This window comes from Canis lupus, chromosome 20 (assembly GCF_003254725.2).
Source record: "Canis lupus dingo isolate Sandy chromosome 20, ASM325472v2, whole genome shotgun sequence".
Lineage (NCBI taxonomy): Eukaryota > Metazoa > Chordata > Mammalia > Carnivora > Canidae > Canis > Canis lupus.
Genome location: NC_064262.1, coordinates 22,705,834 through 22,725,971, shown reverse-complemented (window position 1 = coordinate 22,725,971; position 20,138 = coordinate 22,705,834). Strand labels below are relative to the sequence as shown.

The 20,138-nt window shown below is 41.7% G+C and overlaps 1 protein-coding gene across 7 annotated transcripts in view; it reads right to left on the bottom strand.

Annotated features, from left to right (window-relative positions):
- FRMD4B (FERM domain containing 4B) overlaps positions 1-20,138 on the bottom strand; it is a 321,458-nt gene that overhangs the window by 50,319 nt on the left and 251,001 nt on the right. For 6 of the 7 annotated variants that reach the window (XM_049097558.1, XM_049097557.1, XM_049097560.1 and 3 more), the window contains 2 exons: positions 15,589-15,645; positions 14,769-14,791 (listed from right to left, as the gene is read on the bottom strand). In XM_049097558.1, the coding sequence (XP_048953515.1) occupies positions 14,769-14,791; positions 15,589-15,645 (80 nt within the window). Of the gene's footprint in view, positions 1-624; positions 993-14,768; positions 14,792-15,588; positions 15,646-20,138 lie in introns of those variants that run through there. The other variant, XM_049097561.1, reaches the window with a different exon arrangement.

Sequence of the window (20,138 nt, the reverse complement as noted above, 5' to 3'; positions counted from 1 at the left end):
TGCCAAAAACTGAATTAAACCGCATCTGAGATCTGAACACAGATTAACAAAACTGAGTATCTGCCACCACTCCGTGTTTCTTGAGCCAAACCAAAGCAACTATAGTCCATGCTTGTCCCCTAATAGAAAAGATCGAATTTTGTTAAAAAGTATATTTTTTTAAGAGCTAAAAAATCAGACCTCGTTTTCAGCAGCATTTTAAACCAGGGCATCCAAACTCACCTGAACCTCACTTCAGGTGAGAAGCCTGACATCTCAACAAGGCTCCCTCACTCCCACAAAATATTCCTGATACCCCCCTTTTTTTATACTGACTTAATATTTCTTAGGAAGCTCCCCGCTCCTGCCGGGTAATCTGTGTTGCAGGAGCCCCAGTCCTGGAAGGAGATGGAGGGAGTAGGACACGTGCTGTCACTTTCATTGTCAATTGTATGCAAGGGCAGAAAGCTAGAGCTCCAGGTCCCTCAATGTCTAACCCCCAGACGGAGGTGATTTCCTAGAAGCTAAGATGAAGTGCCCTCCTTGCCCCCCACCCCTCCAGCGGGTTGGGCGAGCTGAATTCCTCTGGTCCACACCCGGAGGTCCCTGGAAGGGGACCCGGCCCACCGCGGCCAGGAGACTTACCAAAGGCTCCGCAGTGAGGTGGCGCTTGGTCTAGAACAGCTGCAGCTGGTTGGCTGGTTCCCCGGGCTCCGGGTCGGAGCCTCAGAAGGGGAAGAAGAGGAGGAGGAGCAGGAGGGAGCTGGAAGGCTGGAGTGGAAGTGGGGAGGAGCCGGCAAAGCCGGGCTGGCTGGGCCGGACCTCCAGGACTCCCCTCCCATGTCACATTCTTGGAGTTTCTTCCCCGCCCCATTCAAACATTTCTCCATCACACCTCCAGCCAGGTCACTGGAAGCATTACCTAAGCCATCTTCCTGGCCTCCCGCAGAAGCTCTGGAGCCCCCACTGCTTCCAGGAAAGGGGTGCCCCCCCTTCATCTTCAGCTCTTTCATTTGGGTTCAGGTGTGAACATACATTTCCTGGCAGTCCCTGATCTCCAGCTCCCTCGGACCCCTCAGTTCCTTAGCAGAATAAAACAAACCGGCTTTAAAGGGGACTGTCTTGGGTGTATGCTGTGTGGCAGACAGCATACCTCTAGGAACTCACTTAATCTCCATAGCAAACCTACACGTAGGCACTATTTCCAATTTACAGATAAGGGAACTGAGGTTTAGAAAAGTCACCTCGCTGCGCCCTGTCTCCCAGAGTTTGTAGATGGGCAGCCAGGACTTGGATGCAAAGCTTCCACTTAGAAACAAATCAACAGACCAACCAACCAGCTAGTCAGCCCTTCTCCGATGTGCAGTAAGAAGGTTTGGAATGAGAACTGAATTCAGTCCCAAGTTTCCGTCTTGGTAGGATTTTTGTGGCCCTAGATAAACTAACCTTTGTGAGCCTTGACTTCCTCATTATAAAACTAGGGAGAGTGACCTGTCTTATAGGGTTCTTAGGAAGACGGCAAAGCATACTGTGAAGGCACCTGCCTACATTGAGTAAATGTGTTCTTTCTTTTCTAACAGCAGCACGTGAAACCAAAGAGCTTGCCAAACCCTTTATTGCCCCCACTCTCAGACCAGGCTGGGGATGGATGATTACCACCAAGAAGAATCCTCAGTGGGTCATCCAGGTTAGAGTAGCCAGATTAAATATCCAGGACACACCTATACTAAAAAAAATCATTCACTGTTGAATCACTATATAGTGCACCTGAAACTAATATAACACTGTGTGTTAAGCACAGGAATTAAAAAAAAATTCATTATTTATCTGAAATTCACATTTAAGTGGGTATCCTGTACTTTCATTTGCTAAATCTGCCAAGGGTTGGTAATAAATGACACAGGGAAAGAACTCTAAAGCACTGGGCCAAGTCCAAAACTGTAAGCAGTTTTAGGATTGGTTCAACAGAACCCACTGTAACTGGTTCAAGTTCAGCCTTGAATCTTGCTCCTCCAACATCATGACCAGTCCATGGAATCTGTCTTGCCCCTTCCTTATCTCAGCACTGTACCAAAGATGCAAAGAATCTGCTTGTGTTCTTGGTGGGAAACACAGTGTTCTCTCAGCTTGGATTCTTTTGCCATTGTTTCTGTCCGTGGCCTGACTTATAACAGAGGACAAATTACTCTGTCCATCTGCACGCTTGATAGTGATCAACTGTCCACCTATTTTTTAAGCCTAAAGAATTTCTAGTAATAATGAAAATGTGATGAGAGGTTTTTCTAAACATTAGCCAGCTTGCTGAAGATTCTGATCTTGTGTACTTGGAATCTCCGACTCTTTCAGAAGAAGGGAAATTTCTAAGAATGACAAGCTGAGAAGCAAGTTGACATGAAATTTTGTAAAAATATTTTACAAATTCATAAGGACAGAAAGTAAAATGGTGGTTGCCCGGAGCTGGGGCAGGGGTGAGGGGGAGTGTTTAACAGGCACAGCATTTCGGTTTTGCAAAATGAAGAGTTCTGGAGATTGGTTGTGTAACAATAAGAATATATTTAACACTTCTGAATTACGTATCTAAAAATGGTTAAAGTGGTGAATTTTATGTATTTTTTGCTCTAACTTAAAAAATGATCTTGAGTTAGAAAAAAAAAGGGCAAATAGAAGAAAAATTTTTATAGATTGTGTTTTCCTATAGAAGAATGAAAAGTTAAAGAAATCTGTTCCTCTCCTGGGACATTGCCTACTAGATAAGTGAAAATTATTTATGGCCAACTTGAAGCCCCAAAGCTGTATCCCTTCTTCCTGCATGTGTGACTCAGTGTGTCCTTCCTGGTCACACAAAAACTGGATTAACCACATCAGCCATTTGAACACAAATGATAAAACTGAATATGTGCTATATTGTAACTTAGTGTTTCTTGAACCAAACCGAAAGGCACTGAAACACGAGGGATCCTGGAGGTCTTTTATTTTTGTTTGCTTGCATCAAATCTTTAAATTGTGAAACGCAAAGTGTTCTGAAATGCAAAATACTTAAAAGCCATGAAACGCAGAGGCCTGGATTCCTAGCCTGCTTCTGCCCTTAACTGGTGGATCCAGGCCTTCCCTTTCTTTAAAATAGAGTGGAGCCCCTTCACGTGGTTATTTTATTTATTTATTATTTATTTATTTATTTATTTATTTATTTATTTATTTATTTATTTATTTTTCACAGGGTTATTTTAAAGTCCACACAAGACTATACCAGCATTTAAAAACAGATTAAAAACAAATGAAGTCCAAACAAGAGAATAGTCTGAGCATGAGTTCTGTGAACTGCTAAGAACTATCAAAAAAAATAAAAGTATTTGCTTCTATTCAAACACAGGCAATACCTTTCTTTTCTAAAAGCTGGAGCAAAGCAGCTTTTACAGTTTGAAATACTTATAACGTGCTAGGCACTCAACTGAGCATGTAAACAGAATCCACCCAAGAATCCTCTTCTACAAACAGGATTACTACCTCCACTTTATGGATGGAAAAACTGAGAAATAAAGAGGTGCAACTTGTAGAAGCCCACACAGCTGCTCAGGATGGAGCTGGTACAGGGACCCAGCATGACTCCAGGGCCTGAGCTATGTAGAGGACATGACATTGTTGCCATAAACAAGCTATGCAGAGTCATCTGCCCTGTGATCCAGGAGTACCCCATGATGGTCTAAGTGCATTTCATTATCAGCCCTGTGCAGCAGATCCCACTAAACATCCTCTAACTTCACTTTTGAGGAATTATCCAAAGAAAAGGCAGAGTGGATATTCAGAGAAGGAGGGTTCAGATCCATATTCCATATGTGGAAGATGTGGGACCTTGGTTGCCAGTCTCAGTCCCCACATCTGCAAAATGAGCATCTCAATTTGAGGCAAAACGATATAAAGAATGTAAGGGTGCCCGGAAGCTAGCAGAGAATGGTAAAAGTAGTGTGCATAATGGTGAAGTGAGAGCATGAGCTCTGCTGTCAGATGGCCTGGACTCAAATCCCAGCTCCACAGCTTACCAGCTATGTGACTTGGGCAAGTCACTCAATTTTTCTGGGCCTCAGTTTCCTCAGCTGTAAAATGGGGAAATAATCATACCTCACTCTTGGAATTGATACAAGGACTAAGGTTATGAAAATTTGGGAAGCTTTTAGAAATGAGTATTCCAGGCACCAGGCGCTGCTCTAATCCCTTTACATGCATTATCTCTGTACATTTTCACAGAAGCCCTATGAGGTAGAGGTCATGTTACTCATGCAAAATGGAATCAGAAAGGGCTAAGACATTCCAGACATCCACCAAAAAGCTGGCTTGTAGAATTCCATGTGGTTTCACCCTCCTCAGTGGAGCACTTGTTCAGACACCTCTTCTTTTAACAGTTCACTCAACACCCAGGTCTTCTCTGTGCCTTACAATTTTCAACAGCCAGAACAATCAGCATAATTTGCAAGGCCCAGTGACAAATGAAAATGTGGGGCCCTTGGTCAAAAAATCATTAGCAATTTCAAAATGGTGACAGAAGAGCATCAACCAAGCATGGGGCCCTTCTGAGCACAGGGCCCCTTGTGATTGCACGGGTCACACACTCTTTCCCTGGTAGGTTTCCATTGTCTTAATTACTTCCTTTCTGCCTGCCCAGCCTTGGGTGCCTGTGCCCAAACTAAATGAGTCCACTGACAAAGGCCCACAGGCCTTGGGCACCAGCGGGTTCTGGCCAGGGCCCCCCACGTGCTGTGTGGAGTCATGAGCTCCCTGCTCTGGGTGGCAGGGAAAAGCTTAAGTCTTGGTTTGGGAAGTTTCCGTTGGGCAAAGCGGGTAATATTCCACAAGTCTTCCATTCATGTTAAACGAGGATGCAGTGCAGGACATGTGTAAGTCACTGTGTTAAGCTTTTTTAAAAATACAAAATAACCTCTAAAAAAATTCTGACAAAAGCACTTTTTTGATGTCAATGAACGAAAACACAGTGCCAGGCCAAGAAGGAAAACTGTAAACATTTCTCCGCCCACCATCCTGAGACAATTGTAAGTCATGACAACCATAATAATAGCTTAATTTTTTCTTACCTACCTGAAACAAGGCAGTGCACAAAACGCTGTAATACCGTACTGCAGAGATGAAAGTTACTAAGAGAGATCCTAAATGTCCTCATCTCAAGAGCAAAGAAAGCTCATAACTACATATGGTGACGGGTGTTAACAAGACTCATTGTGGTGATCACTGCACGCTCCATAAAATTATCTGACCGTTATGGTGATTGCTGCAACTGAAACTAATGTTACATGTCAATCATACCTCAAAAAAATGTTTTTAAGAGAACTGCAATTATCCTTATACAGATAAGGAAACTGAGTTTTAGAGACATTTGCTAACTTAGCTAAGATTGTTCACCAGTAAGAAGTGGAATCTGGAACTAATCGGAGCTCTGCTGAACTTCAGAATCCACTCTCTTATGGTGTCTCACTTACGGTGGAAAAGTATGTGGCCATACAGAAAAAAAAAAAATAGAACTTCCAATAATATTTATTTGTTTCCGTTTCTTTGAACGCATTACTCTCATTCCTTTCCACATGTTATTCTTTTGTAAATATTTTATTCTTTTTTTAAGTTATTTATTTATTTAAGAGAGAGCACATGCATGAATAGGGGGAGGGGCAGAAGGAGAAAAAGAGGAAGAATCTCTCAAGCTGACTCTGTTGAGCTCGGAGAGCCCAGATCAGGGCTAGATCCCTGACCCTGATATTGTGAACTGAGTGGAAACCAAGAGCTGGACACTCAATAGACTGAGCTACTCAGGGGCCCTTTAAATATTTTATTCTGAACAGGATGCTGGTATGGTTGTACATGTATATAACTGATACAAATAAATAAATAAAACACATATATTGGAAATGAAAGTGCTGTATGAGCAAAAGAATTTTTTTTTAAATTTATTTATTTATTTATGATAGTCACACAGAGAGAGAGAGAGAGAGTGCACCGGGAGCCCGATGTGGGACTCGATCCCGGGTCTCCAGGATCGCGCCCTGGGTCAAAGGCAGGCGCCAAACCGCTGCGTCACCCAGGGATCCCCTGAGCAAAAGAATTCAAAGGACACTGCACTCTGCCATAACTTACATACCAGTTTGCATGCATGTATCATGTGTTTGAATATACTGGTACATATGTTTTTTAAAAAAATGGATAATATATCTATTTGTATTTTTTTCAACTTTGTATATTGTAAGCATCTTTCCATGTCAATAAACATTCATCCACAACAATATTTTTAAAATGAATACTAGATTCTTTAAGCATTAATTTTGATAGGTAAGATTTGATGATTTAGAATAAGAATCTGAGGTCTGGGGCATCTGGGTGGCTCAGCGGTTTAGTGCCACCTTCGTCCCAGGGCCTGATCCTAGAGACCCGGGATCGAGTTGCACGTCGGGCTCCCGGCACGGAGCCTGCTTCTCCCTCTGCCTGCCTGTGTCTCTGCCTCTCTCTCTGTGTCTCTCATTAATAAATAAATAAAATCTTAAAAAAAAATACTTAAAAAAAAAAGAATCTGAGATCCGTCTTACATTCCTAGGTCTTCACCCCACCCTATCCCAATGAATGGTGGGATATAATTAAGTACCTAGAAGCCAGGGATTCTTCTTAATAAATGCATCTCTTTTCCCAGAAAAATTGAAATCAGGGTCTCAAAGAGAGATCTGCCTACCCATATTAATAGCAGCATTACTCTTAAGAACAAAAAAGAGGAAGTAACCAAAGTATCCATCCATGGATGAGCAGATAAACAAAATGTAGTCTATACATACAAAGGAATATTATTGTACCTTAAAATAAAAGAAAGTCTGACGCATGGTACAACACAGATGAACAATGAGGACATTATGCTAAGTAAAATCAGCCAGTCGCAAAAGGACAAATATCTCGTGATTTCACTTATATGAGATGTCCAAAATAGGCAACTTTACAGATAGGAAGCGGGATGGTGGTTGCCAGAGGCCGGGGGACTGGCAGAGATATGTTAGTGCTCAATGGGTATGGAGCTTCAGTTTTGCAAGATGAAAAGCTTTGGAGGTGGATGGTGGTGATGGTTGCACAACAGTGTGAACATGTTAAGTAGAACTAAACTACACATTTAATAATTGCTAAGATGGTAAGGGAGAAAAAACCCAACAAAACCCATGTCTCACTATAATAGATAGGACTCAGTGGAAAGTGGAAACCAACTCCCAAGGACTATGACATCTCCACTCTGTACCAGGCACCCTGAAAGGGTTAAGGTTAAGGGTTACCTTATCTCATTTTATTCCTCAAAACAAACCTCTTAAAGAAAAGGGACCTTCGGTTTAGATGTCTTAAAACAAGCTGAAGGTCAAGCAACTGGCAGATTAGGAGGGCTTGTCTCAAACTCACACCACCCTCTCTGAATTCAGAGCCCATGCCTTTCACCAGTGCCTCTGAAAAGGAGACTGGAAATGCAGTCTTGCCTCCATCATGGCTCTTATTTGGTTAAGTGCCTCCCACACTATAGGTATTTAATCTACACAAAGGAACAAGGGTTGAACAATGAGAAAAAGGTAAGGCATCTAAGGGCACTGATGATCATTTCCTGCCTTCTCACTCTTCAACTATCTTCTCAAGTGACTAATATTAGACTCTGGGCCACTGTACTGATAACACCACTTACCAAGGTAGAGTCCACTGCCTGCTGTCCCTCACTGCCTTCTAGCAGGGACAGCAGGGATCCACACAGGCCTGCTTACACAGGTGTAAGTTAAAATGGCAAATCTGAGATAGGTGGGGTACACAGATTGCCAGTCTGGGCTTGCCTACCTGAATTGTCATGGATATGTTGTCACTCCTTAGTTCATCAGCTATAAAACGAGGGTTCAAATGCATGATTCAGACTAGCTCTAACAGTCTATGCTTAGAACAGATGAAAAAGTGCCCATTGTTATGGATGGATGATTTTTTTTCCAAACTCAGAGCTCTTCAGAAAAATCAAGTGCAGAACCTGATGAATGTTTACCCTGCCTAGGAGTTAATGGAATTAAAATCTAGGGGAGTAATGAATCTGGCAGGGATTACAAAGAACAGATTTCCCCAAACTGCTTATCTTTTAAAAAGGCATTTGAGGGCAGCCCCGGTGGTGCAGCGGTTTAGTGCCGCCTGCGGCCCAGGGTGTGATCCTGGAGACCTGGGATCGAGTCCCACATCAGGCTCCTTGCATGGAGCCTGCTTCTCCCTCTGCCTGTGTCTCTGCCTCTCTCTCTCTCTCTCTCTCTGTTTCTCATGAATAAATAAATTAATAAATCTTAGGAAAAAAACAAAAAGGCATTTGAACACTCAGCTTTCAGCGAATAAATAAACCCACACTTTACAAAGTGAAGTCCAGAGGACATTGTCAGGCAAGAAGCTCACACATCAGGAACAAACAAGTGTAGGAAATATTGTTTCCATGTCTTCTTCTAAGAGGTTCGTAAGGTACATGACAGATTGGAAACCTACTGAGAAGAACTTGAATTTTGTTGAACTCTTAACCAGGTATTTCCCCACACTTAATTGTCCACGGTTCCCTCTGTGTTGTTAACCTTGTTTTTTTATTCAGCATTACTCTTGACATCGGGCCAAGTCATTGGGAAATGTTAAGCCATAATATGGTAATATCAATATAATGCCACACAAGTTTCTTAATCTCGCCTCTAGTGCAGAGATAATATTATATCAAGTTCATAAGGTGACAATGATGATCAATGAATTAAATGTTTGTAAAATACGTAAAAACCACCCTAATGCTTAGACGTTTTTACCAATCATTAAAAATAAAGTATTAATGCACTGAACGGATATACAAAAAAAACTTGTTTCTATCTTTAGGTCAAAGCTTAAAATAGAATCATGTCACAAGGAGAGAGAAAAGCCGCTTCTTAAGCTTTTCTTCACAAAGGCCTTTTGCTGATTCATTAAAGCCCTTGCTTGAAGAAACGTTCAGTTTCTGTCCAGTCCTCTTTATTCAGCTAGCAAGAAAGGTAATGATTCTTACAATTTGTGCTAGAATATGAAATAGGAGACTCCTGACAACAGTAAAGAGCTTGAGGCTTGGAGTCCTGATTCTGCCACTTTCTAGCTATGTGACTTTTTAAAAAAATGTATTTATTTGTTCATTTATTTGAGAGAGAGCGGAAGAGCACTAAAGTGAGGTGAGCAGGAGAGGGAGAAGCAGACTCCCTGCTAAGCAGGGAGCCCAACGTGGGACTCAGTCCCGGGATCATGACCTGTGCCAAAGGCAGACGCCCAACTGACTGAGCCACCCAGGTGCCCCTAGCTATGTGACTTAGACAGTAGGCCACTTGTTCACCCTGAAACTCAGTTTCCCTATCTGTAAGATGGGGATACTAATAGCGCCAATTGTCACAGGGTTGATGCGACAGTGATGCATTTCAGGAACAATAACACTACCATGGAATAGTTCCTGAGACCCAGAAACTGGGCTCCAGAGAGGTTAGTTAGCCAGAGTTATACAGCAAGCATCTGGGCCTGGATTTGAACCCAAGCAGTTACGTTTTAGAGCTCCTGTCTTCGCTACTGCCTCCCCATTGAGGTAAGGACTCCACGTAGCACCAAGCCCATGGGAGCTGCTATTTTTATAACTGTAACTGATTTTACAGGCTCTGGAAATGGAAGGACATTTTAGAGCTTTAAGTACTCTAGAGATGTAAGAATGAGGTGGGAAAGTCTTTAAAGTCTTTGATTCTCCCCTCCCCCCTACTCCCTTCATTAACTACTCCTAGGGCAGCCACACAAGGTCCTTTCCCATGGGAAATGACTGCATTTTGTAGCACAGCTGTAAGTTGTGAATTATTCCTTCCCATTTGAAGCTGGGTGACAATATGTGTTCATTCTGACCCAGCACAGAATTGTAAATTGTCACTCGCTTTTTCTTAGAAGCAGAAGTGCCCTAATCACATGGTTATTTGGTAACTTCCACCTTTCAGGATCTTAAGAAAAATGAAAAAAAAAAAAAAAAAACAGCTTTGCTTTTACAAACTCATTTGCACTGGCTGGCTCGGTGATAAAGCCTTCCTTCCTCGCCGTGTCAGCTTTCAGGAATTCTCCGCGTTGTCTGTGTTGTGTAACCCAAGCAGCTTGTTATCTTTGCAGCTAAAAGGCTGACTTGGAAATTCAGACTGTCAACTATTTAAAGAGAATGAAAGTCCCCACTCTACTATTATAATTAACTTCCAGAGAGCAAGGTTTCCTACTGGTTATGATAATGTTCACTTAAAATACTCTTAAGGAAACATGGCAGGAAGCTAAATAAGAAGGGGAGGATTGTTGTTTTTAAAGCATTCCAGGAAGAAGAGTTTGAGCAAAGCCGCAAAGGGAAAATGCTACAGGTACCTGGAGAAATGAAGAGAGGCCTGAACAGATATTAAGACGTATAAACAGTAAAGTATGGGAAATTAAAATACACAGTACAGATTAAGTAGTGCTGTGATGCCAGGTAGGGTGTTGGAAGGTGGGCATTTGGGCAATGAGAAACTGTAAAGAGATTCTTGCAGGTGAACAACACCAATCACATTTATGTCTTGGGAAGATAGATAACTAGGGTTCTGTGCAGGTGGCTGTGGGTGATGGCATCAGAAAAGATCTGGAAGCTTACTGGTTGTGTGACATTGTTTCGGACCTGATTTTTCATCTAGTAATTTGTTAAATGGCAGTGATAACATTTGTGGTGGGGATTGAGTGGAATCACGCATGGACTTGGAAAATAATGTTGAAGGCATTCACACAGACTATACACACTCAGAGCTAGTCGGCTTGTGTGGAGGAGAATGAGGACTGAGAGAGCAAGCCTACTGATAAAGAGAAGGAAACAAGGAAGTTGACCCATGGATGGAGGAGACGGGTGGGAGGGAGAAGGGGAAATCCTCAGAGGTGATTCAAGAGAAAAAAAGGTGATGTCATGCAAGGGGAGACAGGGAAGAGGAGTTGCTCTGAGGGCTGGGATGCTGGTGGGTTCAGCTTTGGAAATGCTAAATTTGAGAAAAAGGGAGATATTCACAAGGAGTGGGTGGACCAGAACAGCCATAAGAAGTAGCTGTTGGGGTGCCTGGGTGACTTAGTTAAGCATCTGCCTTAGGCTCAGATAATGATCCCAGGGCCCTGGGATCAAGCCCCATGTCAGGCTCCTTGCTCAGTGGGGAGTCTGCTTCTCCCTCTCCTGTTCCCCCTGCTTGCGGGCTCTCTCTCTGTCAAATAAATAAATAAATAAATAAATAAATAAATTCTTAAAAAAAAAGAATTACGTGTTAGTCACTGTTTTAATTGAGAGAGCCACATTGCTCTGGTCTTGGAAGGTACTCGGGGACATTTTTTTAAGGTTAAAATGTTTAAACCTCACTGAGTAAACTCAGTGAAGTTCTAAAAGCCAAGAGCTGCGGCCACCAACATGCAAACCAACAGAAAAGCAGGATTTGTAATGGCCACTGTGGTAATTCTTGATAGAAAGCCAAGTTCCCTGGAAGGAGATGCCCTAGCCTATGTTTCTCGGCATCCTCAGTGCCTAGACTGGGGCTGACACATTTTAGGCATTTAGTAAATGTTACTGGATAAAGCTACAAAGTTTGTATAGGTTTAATGTGGTGGTATCAAGAATGTGTAAGCTCCATTTCAGCACTTTGTACTTTGCCTTTTTAAGGAACTTCCCTCTGCTTGTTTCCACCTGAGAAACATCAGGTCAGAAAATAAACACAGATAACCACAATCCCAATGGCACCAAGATGTTCATCACAGAATTATTTATATACCAGCCAAAAAAAGGGTAAACAATTCATATTTGAAATAATGGGGATGGTGGTAGCGGTAAATCATTCCATTAGTAGGATGAAATAATACGGGCATCTGAGTGACTCAGTCAGTTAAGCGTCTGCCTTCAGCTCAGCTCATGATCTCAGAGTCTTAAGATCAAGTCCCACATTGGACTCCCTGCTCAGTGGAGAGCATGCTTCTCCCTCTGCCTATGCTTCTCCTCTGCCCTCCAGCTCATGCTCTCTCTCTCTTTTAGATAAATATATATATATATATATATTTTTTTTTAAATATGATGAATACTAAAGTGGGGACTGTAGGTACTGTTCTACGCACTTTGCAATTAATTCATTTAATGTTCATAGCAATATTATGGGTGTATACTATTAACATAAGTTCCATTCTACAGATGAGGAAGTGGAGGGCTTGGACAGTTTAAATAATCTGTTCAGAATTATTGAACAGGTAAATAAGTGGCAGACCAGGGATCTGAGCAAGACTGACTGATTCTAGTGTCTTTGTTCTAACCAATATACAATGTTGCCTCACGGTACTTTATTTTGCTGGATTTTTCTTTTCTTTTTTTTTTTTTAAAGATTTTATTTATTTGTTCATGAGAGACAGAGAGAGAGAGAGAGAGAGAGAGCGCAGAGACTCAGGCAGAGGGAGAAGCAGGCTCCATGCAGGGAGCTCAATGTGGGACACTATCCCAGGACTCCAGGATCACTCCCTGGGCCAAAGGCAGGGGCTAAACCACTGAGCCATCCAGGTATCCCATTTCGCTGGATTTTTCTAAAACTAGTTTTGTAATAAAATTTTGGAGGAAAAATATATTCTCCCCATTTGTAGGAGGAAGTGATCACATCACAGGGAGGGCGTAGGTGGTAGCAAGGAATCAAAATTCTGCTTCATCATAAACCCAATGGCAAAAGTTCACAGTTCCTTATTCTTTCCTTCACCCTCCTCCGCGATAACAAACATTCACTGGCAAAACAATCCGTATCATATCACATCATACATCTCCTCAAAACTATCTTGCCAAGTTGCTATTTTCATGAATCCCAATTTACAGACAAGGAAGCTGAGGTCCAGAAAGGGCAATGCTCACTTAGGGTCACACTGCTTGTTTCCTGATGCCCAGTCTCACATTGCTTCTATGACTCAGGGTGGTTTAGACAATTTCAAAACAGTGTCCTCCATCTAGTTAGACTACTAATCACTCAGGAAACCACCAGGCACAAGGCAAAGTTAAAGAAGAGGATTGGTTTGGGCTTGGCTAGACTAATTTGCCAAGTTTGAAGTCTTAGGGCTAAAAGGTCTGGACTACGCAAGGACCGTCTATTCTGAGCCTTTGGTCATTGGCAAGAGATCTTCCCTAAGGAAGCTTTGTGATATCAATGTTTCCTTTATACACTATTCAACTTCTTCGGACCACCTTACTCCCAAAAGTCTTTTCAGAGGCTGCCAAGAGACAGGAGAGGATGATGATAATGAGGAGGGCAATAATGATACTAGAATAATTGATAATAATAGCCAAAGTGTACAGAGAGCTTGCTACAAGTGCCAGAAACTGCCCTGGGCAATGTTTACATACATTTGATCTCCCAATCTACACCCATTAATCTAGGGGTAAGGGCCATTATCCTAATGAGCAAATGAGGTTTCCAGAGTGTCCATCACATGGCTGGTGGGGAGAAAATGGGGAGGAAGGGTTAGCAGTTCACAGACTGCAGAGGGTCAGGTTGGGCCTGAAAGCCCTCGTTTATAAATCAACTTCAGACACCACCCTCCATGATGACATTCCTTGCATATCTGATCTTCCTAGGAAATAGGGCTCCTCCAGGAAAGCCAAGAGCGGAGAACACACCAGCATGATGTCAAGGATCTAGAAACTACTGTATCTTCCTTTTATCCCAACACTTTCTTTTAATTAAAAAAAGATGGTGTTTATAGATTTTCCTGATTCCTTCAAAGCATATTTCCTAACTTAAATGCACATTTTTAAAAAATAGCATGGCACAAGAACAAAGCTAATGAATGATGCTCACGAGGTGGATTGTGGTGTGCGAAGTGGACTCTGCAGTCATTTTACCAAACTGAACAGGCAGGTGAGAGGATCTGGAGTTTCTGAGGTGAAGTAGTGAGCCCTGACTGGACGTTTGCAAGCTTGGAAGGCATTATTCGCTTATCAGTCTGTTAAGGGGCATACTATTCAAGACCTTGGCTGGGAATGAGTACTAGGTCGTCTGTAAATAATCTACGGGTAAAGTTTACCAGGAGTGGAACATTAACATGGTCGAGGTGAGGCCTGCAATGGGTCATTGGCCTGTGGGCTGCTTCTAATTGGGGGCCTTGCCTCCACCTTGAACCGTTTCGATTCCTCCAACTACAACTGCTGCATTAAAAGGGCAGAAAGGTGCAGGTAGAGCATGAATTCAAATATAAACATTCTGATGAGGTGGCCAGTTAGGCAGTTAGAACCAGTAAGTGTCCCAGTGGCAACAATACAACTGTTAGGTCAAGTGTCTGAAGAGGGAGGCCCCTTTAGGGCAGCTGCAAAAAGAAAGCCCCTATTAATCCCTTAACTAAGCAGCTGATGGAGTTTATCTTTTTGTGCATATGTTATAACTCTTCCAACGCAGGATTGTTTATAAATTTTAAAAAGTCAGCACGGCTACCAAAGCTTTTTAGAGATTTCTTCATCTTGCTAACAGATAACAGAGCCTTGGAGGGCTTCTGTTTACAATTCACTGTCACTCTGGCTTGAAAAATTCTAAGAAAGCGTCCTTGCTGGATTCATTCATAAAAAGAATGGGTCCCTATTTGAAGAGGGAAGAGATCTCAGTCTCCCGCCTTGAGATCTACTTTCTTTTGAGTTTGCATCCATTGTTATTTAAAGCAACGGCATTCAGCTAGGGCTCAGCTTGGATTATTTTGCATAGTAATATCAGAAAAGGAACCATTACCTGCTATAATCCCCTTTGGCTTCCTGAAATAAAAAAAGAAAGATAGATGATCAATATGTATTTATGTTAATTAAGTGAATGAATTTCATTCTTGGTCACGTTTCCCTCTTAAAGTGCCTGAGTTTTGTTTGGAAGAATGTCCACTGAGGAACACTTTCTCTAGGGCCCCGGAGAAGAATGTGGCATTGGTGAGAACACATTAGTACCCACGAAATACTTCTTAACAGAGGAGACAAATATATCTGAAAAAGCAGAGATGATTATGTCTTCCTTTAGGTCTCTATGATTATGTGATAAATGCTTGTCTATTCGAGCAGCACTTTTTAGTCCGGACACAGACCTTTTAAACCAGACAGAGGTAAATCAACGCATGCCACTTGTTTTCTCTTTTTAAATAAGCACAGAACACACTTGGTTTTGCAGCTACTAGCATCTTTAAGAATTAAGGGGCTCTTGCACTTGACTTCAAGAAAATGTATACAAAAGTTACTTAACTTAAATGAAAATTACAGCCGCTGTAACAACTGCTGCTTCCCAAATCCAACTATTCGAGAGCTCCTTTCCTGAAGTACGGTCTAAATTCTTTTCCCCCAGAGGAGTCTAAATTTCATTTTCCTTTGCGACCTATAATATCACACTGTAACTCATGCAAGTTACGCTAAAGCAGAAAACCACGGCTCACGTTTTTCCTTGGCAAACAACCAGCTGGCTTAAAAATCTATCAGCCACTGGCTCATGAGAAAGTTTCAGAGTTGCAGGCAGCTCACAAAAACCGACAAACAAAAAAGGCGCAGGCAAGAAGCAGTTGGTTGATTCTTACCTGTAACACAAGCGCTGCTAACTTGAAGATGGTTTCGCTGTCGGCTTCGATTTGCCCCTGTCGGGGGGAAAGAAAAGCATCACTGAACACAGGCTGCCCTAGGTTGTAGCAAATGGCTGTGGAGTTGGGGAAGCTGTCACAGCTTGGCACCTCCAGTTTACAATCAAACGCAGATCATACCATTACAGGGGAAAGGAAGGGGGGGCGTGGAGGGGCGCATCCAGGGTTCAGGGAAAGCCACAGTGTGTGTGTGTGTGTGTGTGTGTGTGTGTGTGTGTGTGTGCCCGCGGGTGTACTTCAATTAGCAGGGGGGGATTTTGTTCAGAGAGCAGTATTCTGGAAGAAACACAAATGACTTGGAGGCTGAAAATTCAGACAGCTTCTCAAGTGAATCATTTTCATCCCGACAGGTTCATTTTTAAGCTCTGAAGATGTACTTAGATTTGTTTATTGGGTGTTTTCCTGAGATTTTTTTTTTTTTTCTGTGTCACCACATGGTTTTGTTTTGTTTTGTTTTGGTATTCACACAATGCAACTATTATTAAAAATATAAATTCACTTCTGCATCAATGATACATTGTTGAATTAATATTTATACAATTAGTGATAAAATGTAAAGCCTTAGGAATCAGTTATAGTAGATACTTAGAGAAGACCAAAATTCTGTTCCTTTTTACTGAAGTTTGGTGAACTCTGATTTACATTTTACCCATTATTTTATTTTTTCATCCTTTAAGATCCCCCCACCCCCCAAATAGGAATTCTGGGCTTTGGAAAACAGGAATGCTTTTTCAGTAGCCTGTAAAGATGCATAAGTATGTGGGGAGGGAGTATTGCCTCTAGCAATAATACTCACACATGCCCTCATTTATTTTGTCAAGTATGATCATATATGTTAATGCCATTGCCACATCATGTAATATAGTACAACAGTGAGTCAATGAGTGTATAGAGGGTTCTTTATTTTTCAAAAATTTGTAAAAAAAATTTGGTGATATGCTGCCTTGTAAGCATTAACACACACGAAAACAATTCCATATAACCTTGCCTACGTGTTGTATAATTAGTACTTGAGGGGATCCCTGGGTGGCACAGCGGTTTAGCACCTGCCTTTGGCCCAGGGCGCAATCCTGGAGACCTGGGATCGAATCCTGTGTCGGGCTCCTGGTGCATGGAGCCTGCTTCTCCCTCTGCCTGTGTCTCTGCCTCTCTCTCTCTCTCTCTGTGTGACTATCATAAATAAATAAAAATTAAAAAAAAATTAGTACTTGAAAGCACAGAGTGTTTGAGACCATGGAACTCATGAGCCTAGAAATTGCACTGAATTCTTTATTTCTCCCTTCTACCTGTTGAATTCAGGCTAAAGAGTTTTTCTAGTTACACCAAGTGTATCAATGGTAAGTATGAAGTAGTTTTTAAGTAAATGCACACGAGGTAGGTTGACAGAGGCAGTTTACCTCACTGAGGATTTCTGAAAGTATTATACTTTTCTCTCACCTTTCCAAGTGATTTGGCAAGGGTTCTCAAAAACAAACCAAAATGCACTAATAACAATAATTCCTCTAAAAGCCATAAAATAAAATAAACAAACCAAAAAACCCAAGGGCATTACAATGTCAGCTGTGATCACTATCTGCATTTCCCTTATATTACAAAATGAAAACAAAGGAATTTCATCCTGTGACAATCAAAGTTTCCCTTCTGAAACCCAAGGCAACGGGTCTGCTCCAGTTTTTTGCTTTAAAAGCTGACAGGCCCAGAGCTTGGAATTCCAAGCTTGCTTCTAATCTCTAGAAACAGATTATAAAATCAAAGAGAAGCCAGGTTGATTTTAAGAATCAATTGGCCTCTGTCTTTCAGGCAAGAGACAGTGGTTTCCTAATTTGGTGAAAAATATTGAAGCAGTTAATCCGGCAGGTGAGATGGGTGTTAATCAAGGCTAAATTTTACAAAGGTTAAATTTTTATGCTCAAAGGAAAAAAACAAACAAACAAAAAATCATGCAGAGGGAGGCAGGAAACAGGGAGGAACACTCAAAAACATCTTTGAGTTTGAAATTATGTCCAAACTTAAAGTCCAGTTTGTCTAAAAATCTTACAAAAGAGGAAAAAAATGGATTGCCTTGGATATTAAAATAACTACAGAGAAATTAAATATATTGAAAATGACTGCCAACTCTTCTGGCCCCCCTATGACCCCCTTTGCCTCATCAGAACCTGAGGTGAGTCATCCAAACAATAATTTTGAGACACCAACTTTGCAATTTAGCAAATGGAAATCCAGTAGATAAAAAGGCCTCAGACAGAAACTCTTAAGAACGTTGCCAAATAATTCTCTACCTTAGAAGGGTCATTAAATATTAAAAATGCTGAAATGAGGAGCTGAAGCATGAAAAATGCCAGGCTCAGACAGCTCCATAGGGTGGGGAGGCAAATCTACAACCCACCTATGGGTTTTTTTTTCACCTGTGCAAGTTGCCCCAAAGCAATACTGGTGGAGGAGGGTGATGGTGGGGTGGTGGGGTGGTGGGGTGGTGGGGTGGAGGGGTGGGGCTGACCGAACTCTTGTTCCATGGAGACAAGAGAATGCATGGTTTGGCCAAGTCTTACATTCTTTTATATACCTCAGCCCCTACCTCACCTTCCTCTTAACCTCTGTTCTGGAAATCCAAGGCAACATATTTTGAATTCTAATACTGATTGCCAAGGTTACTTGACTTGCACACGAAGCTCACCAAACAAAGGATCAAGCAAAAATAATACTATTTGCCTGGTTCTCAGCAATTTCGTATGGTGAAATTTAATTAAGACATATACAGAACTCCAGAATTTCATGCCCAAAGTGAAAAAGTTCTTTAGAAATTGCTGTCTATCCTAGGATGGAAGATTTCTTTTACTTATTACCATGGCAACAGAGGTAACCTTATAGGTACCGGGCAAGCTAACACTTGAGAGAAGGATCTAGTCAGAGAGGGAGGTAACAGGATCCTTCATGGGTTTCCATGACGGTCAGGGATAAACAAAGGGAGCAGAGAAGTGAGTCGGATGATGTGGCCCAATGCACAAGGGTGATATGAAACAGTATCAAGTCAAGTATCAAGGTGCTCTAGCCTCATGGCTAATTTAGCTTCTTTATAGATTCAGTCCCTAGGTCACTAGGTTCAGGCTCTGTGTCAGACATCTTATTTTTGCCCTTGGCTTGTTAGCTCAGTTGACCAAGACATCTTGCTAATGAGGTACACTCTAGGTTTTGAGTCATAAGTAGAAGAGAATAAAAGAAAGTTTTAGAGTTTGAAAGGGAATTTAGTGGGGCAGCCTGGGTGACTCAGCGGTTTAGCGCCGCCTTCAGCCCAGGGTATGATCCTGGAGACCTGGGATCAAGTCCCACGTCAGGCTCCCTGCATAGAGCCTGCTTCTCCCTCTGCCTGTGTCTCTGCCTCTCTCCGTGTCTCTCATGAATAAATAAATAAAATCTTTTTTTAAAAAAAGAAAGGGAATTTAGTGAAAATACGGCTCCTATTATTTTAAAGATGATGGCATCAAGAATTGGGGACATGAAGTGTACTACCCAATTCCACAGCGGACTGTGACTTGGTGCTTCTTGTCCAGTGCTCTTTCCATTCCACTGTGTACTAGTTAGTTTTCTGGCTCCAGTGTAAATCTCTCACCAGGAATCTTCCAAAAGTATGCTCTTGATAAAAGCTAGAATCGGATAAGACTGAAAAATGACTCCAAATGCCACCTTTCCTGTTGACGGGATGGGTAAGTTATTATCACACATAAACACTTAGAATGGAAAAATTATTTTTTAAAAAAGATCTTATTTATTTATTCATGAGAGGCACAGAGAGAGAGAGAGAGAGAGATTGAGGCAGAGACACAGGCAGAGGGAGAAGCAGACTCCATGCAGGGAGCCTGATGTGGGACTCTATCCCGGGTCTCCAGGATCACGCCCTGGGCCGAAAGCGGCACTAAACCACTGAGCCACCCAGGCGTCCCAGGGGAAAATTATTTCTGAAGATCCATCTGCTTTTTCTGTATTGATGTAGTACTTCTTGGAAACTCATTCTGCACAACAATGGACATGAATTACTTGCTCACAAACACTTAGGATTGGAACTACCTGACAAACTGTTGGGGGAAGTTGATTTGTTTCCAAGTGTATAACTAATTATCTAGCTATTCTAGGGTTAAGTCTATTAAAAACGGTAGCTTATAGAAAACCAACAAATAAATGTATAAGACATGAGAGGAAGAGAAAATTATCATTTATAATTATCATAGTACTAATTATCCAGGTAATAGTTTTCAATAAATAAAATCTATTGTGTGAGAGCTTGGTGAGAAACGGGACAGGGTATTTATATAATTACGAAGTATCTCTTTATAGAGGAAGTTTAATGATAAGGGGGAAGTGGTAATTTTTCAACAGAGAAATCTGACATACAATCTTTTTTTTTTTTTAAAGATTTATTTATTTATTTGAGAGAGAAAAAGAGAGCATGCATAGAGTGGGGAGGGCAGAGGGAGAAAGAAACCCAAGAGGACTCT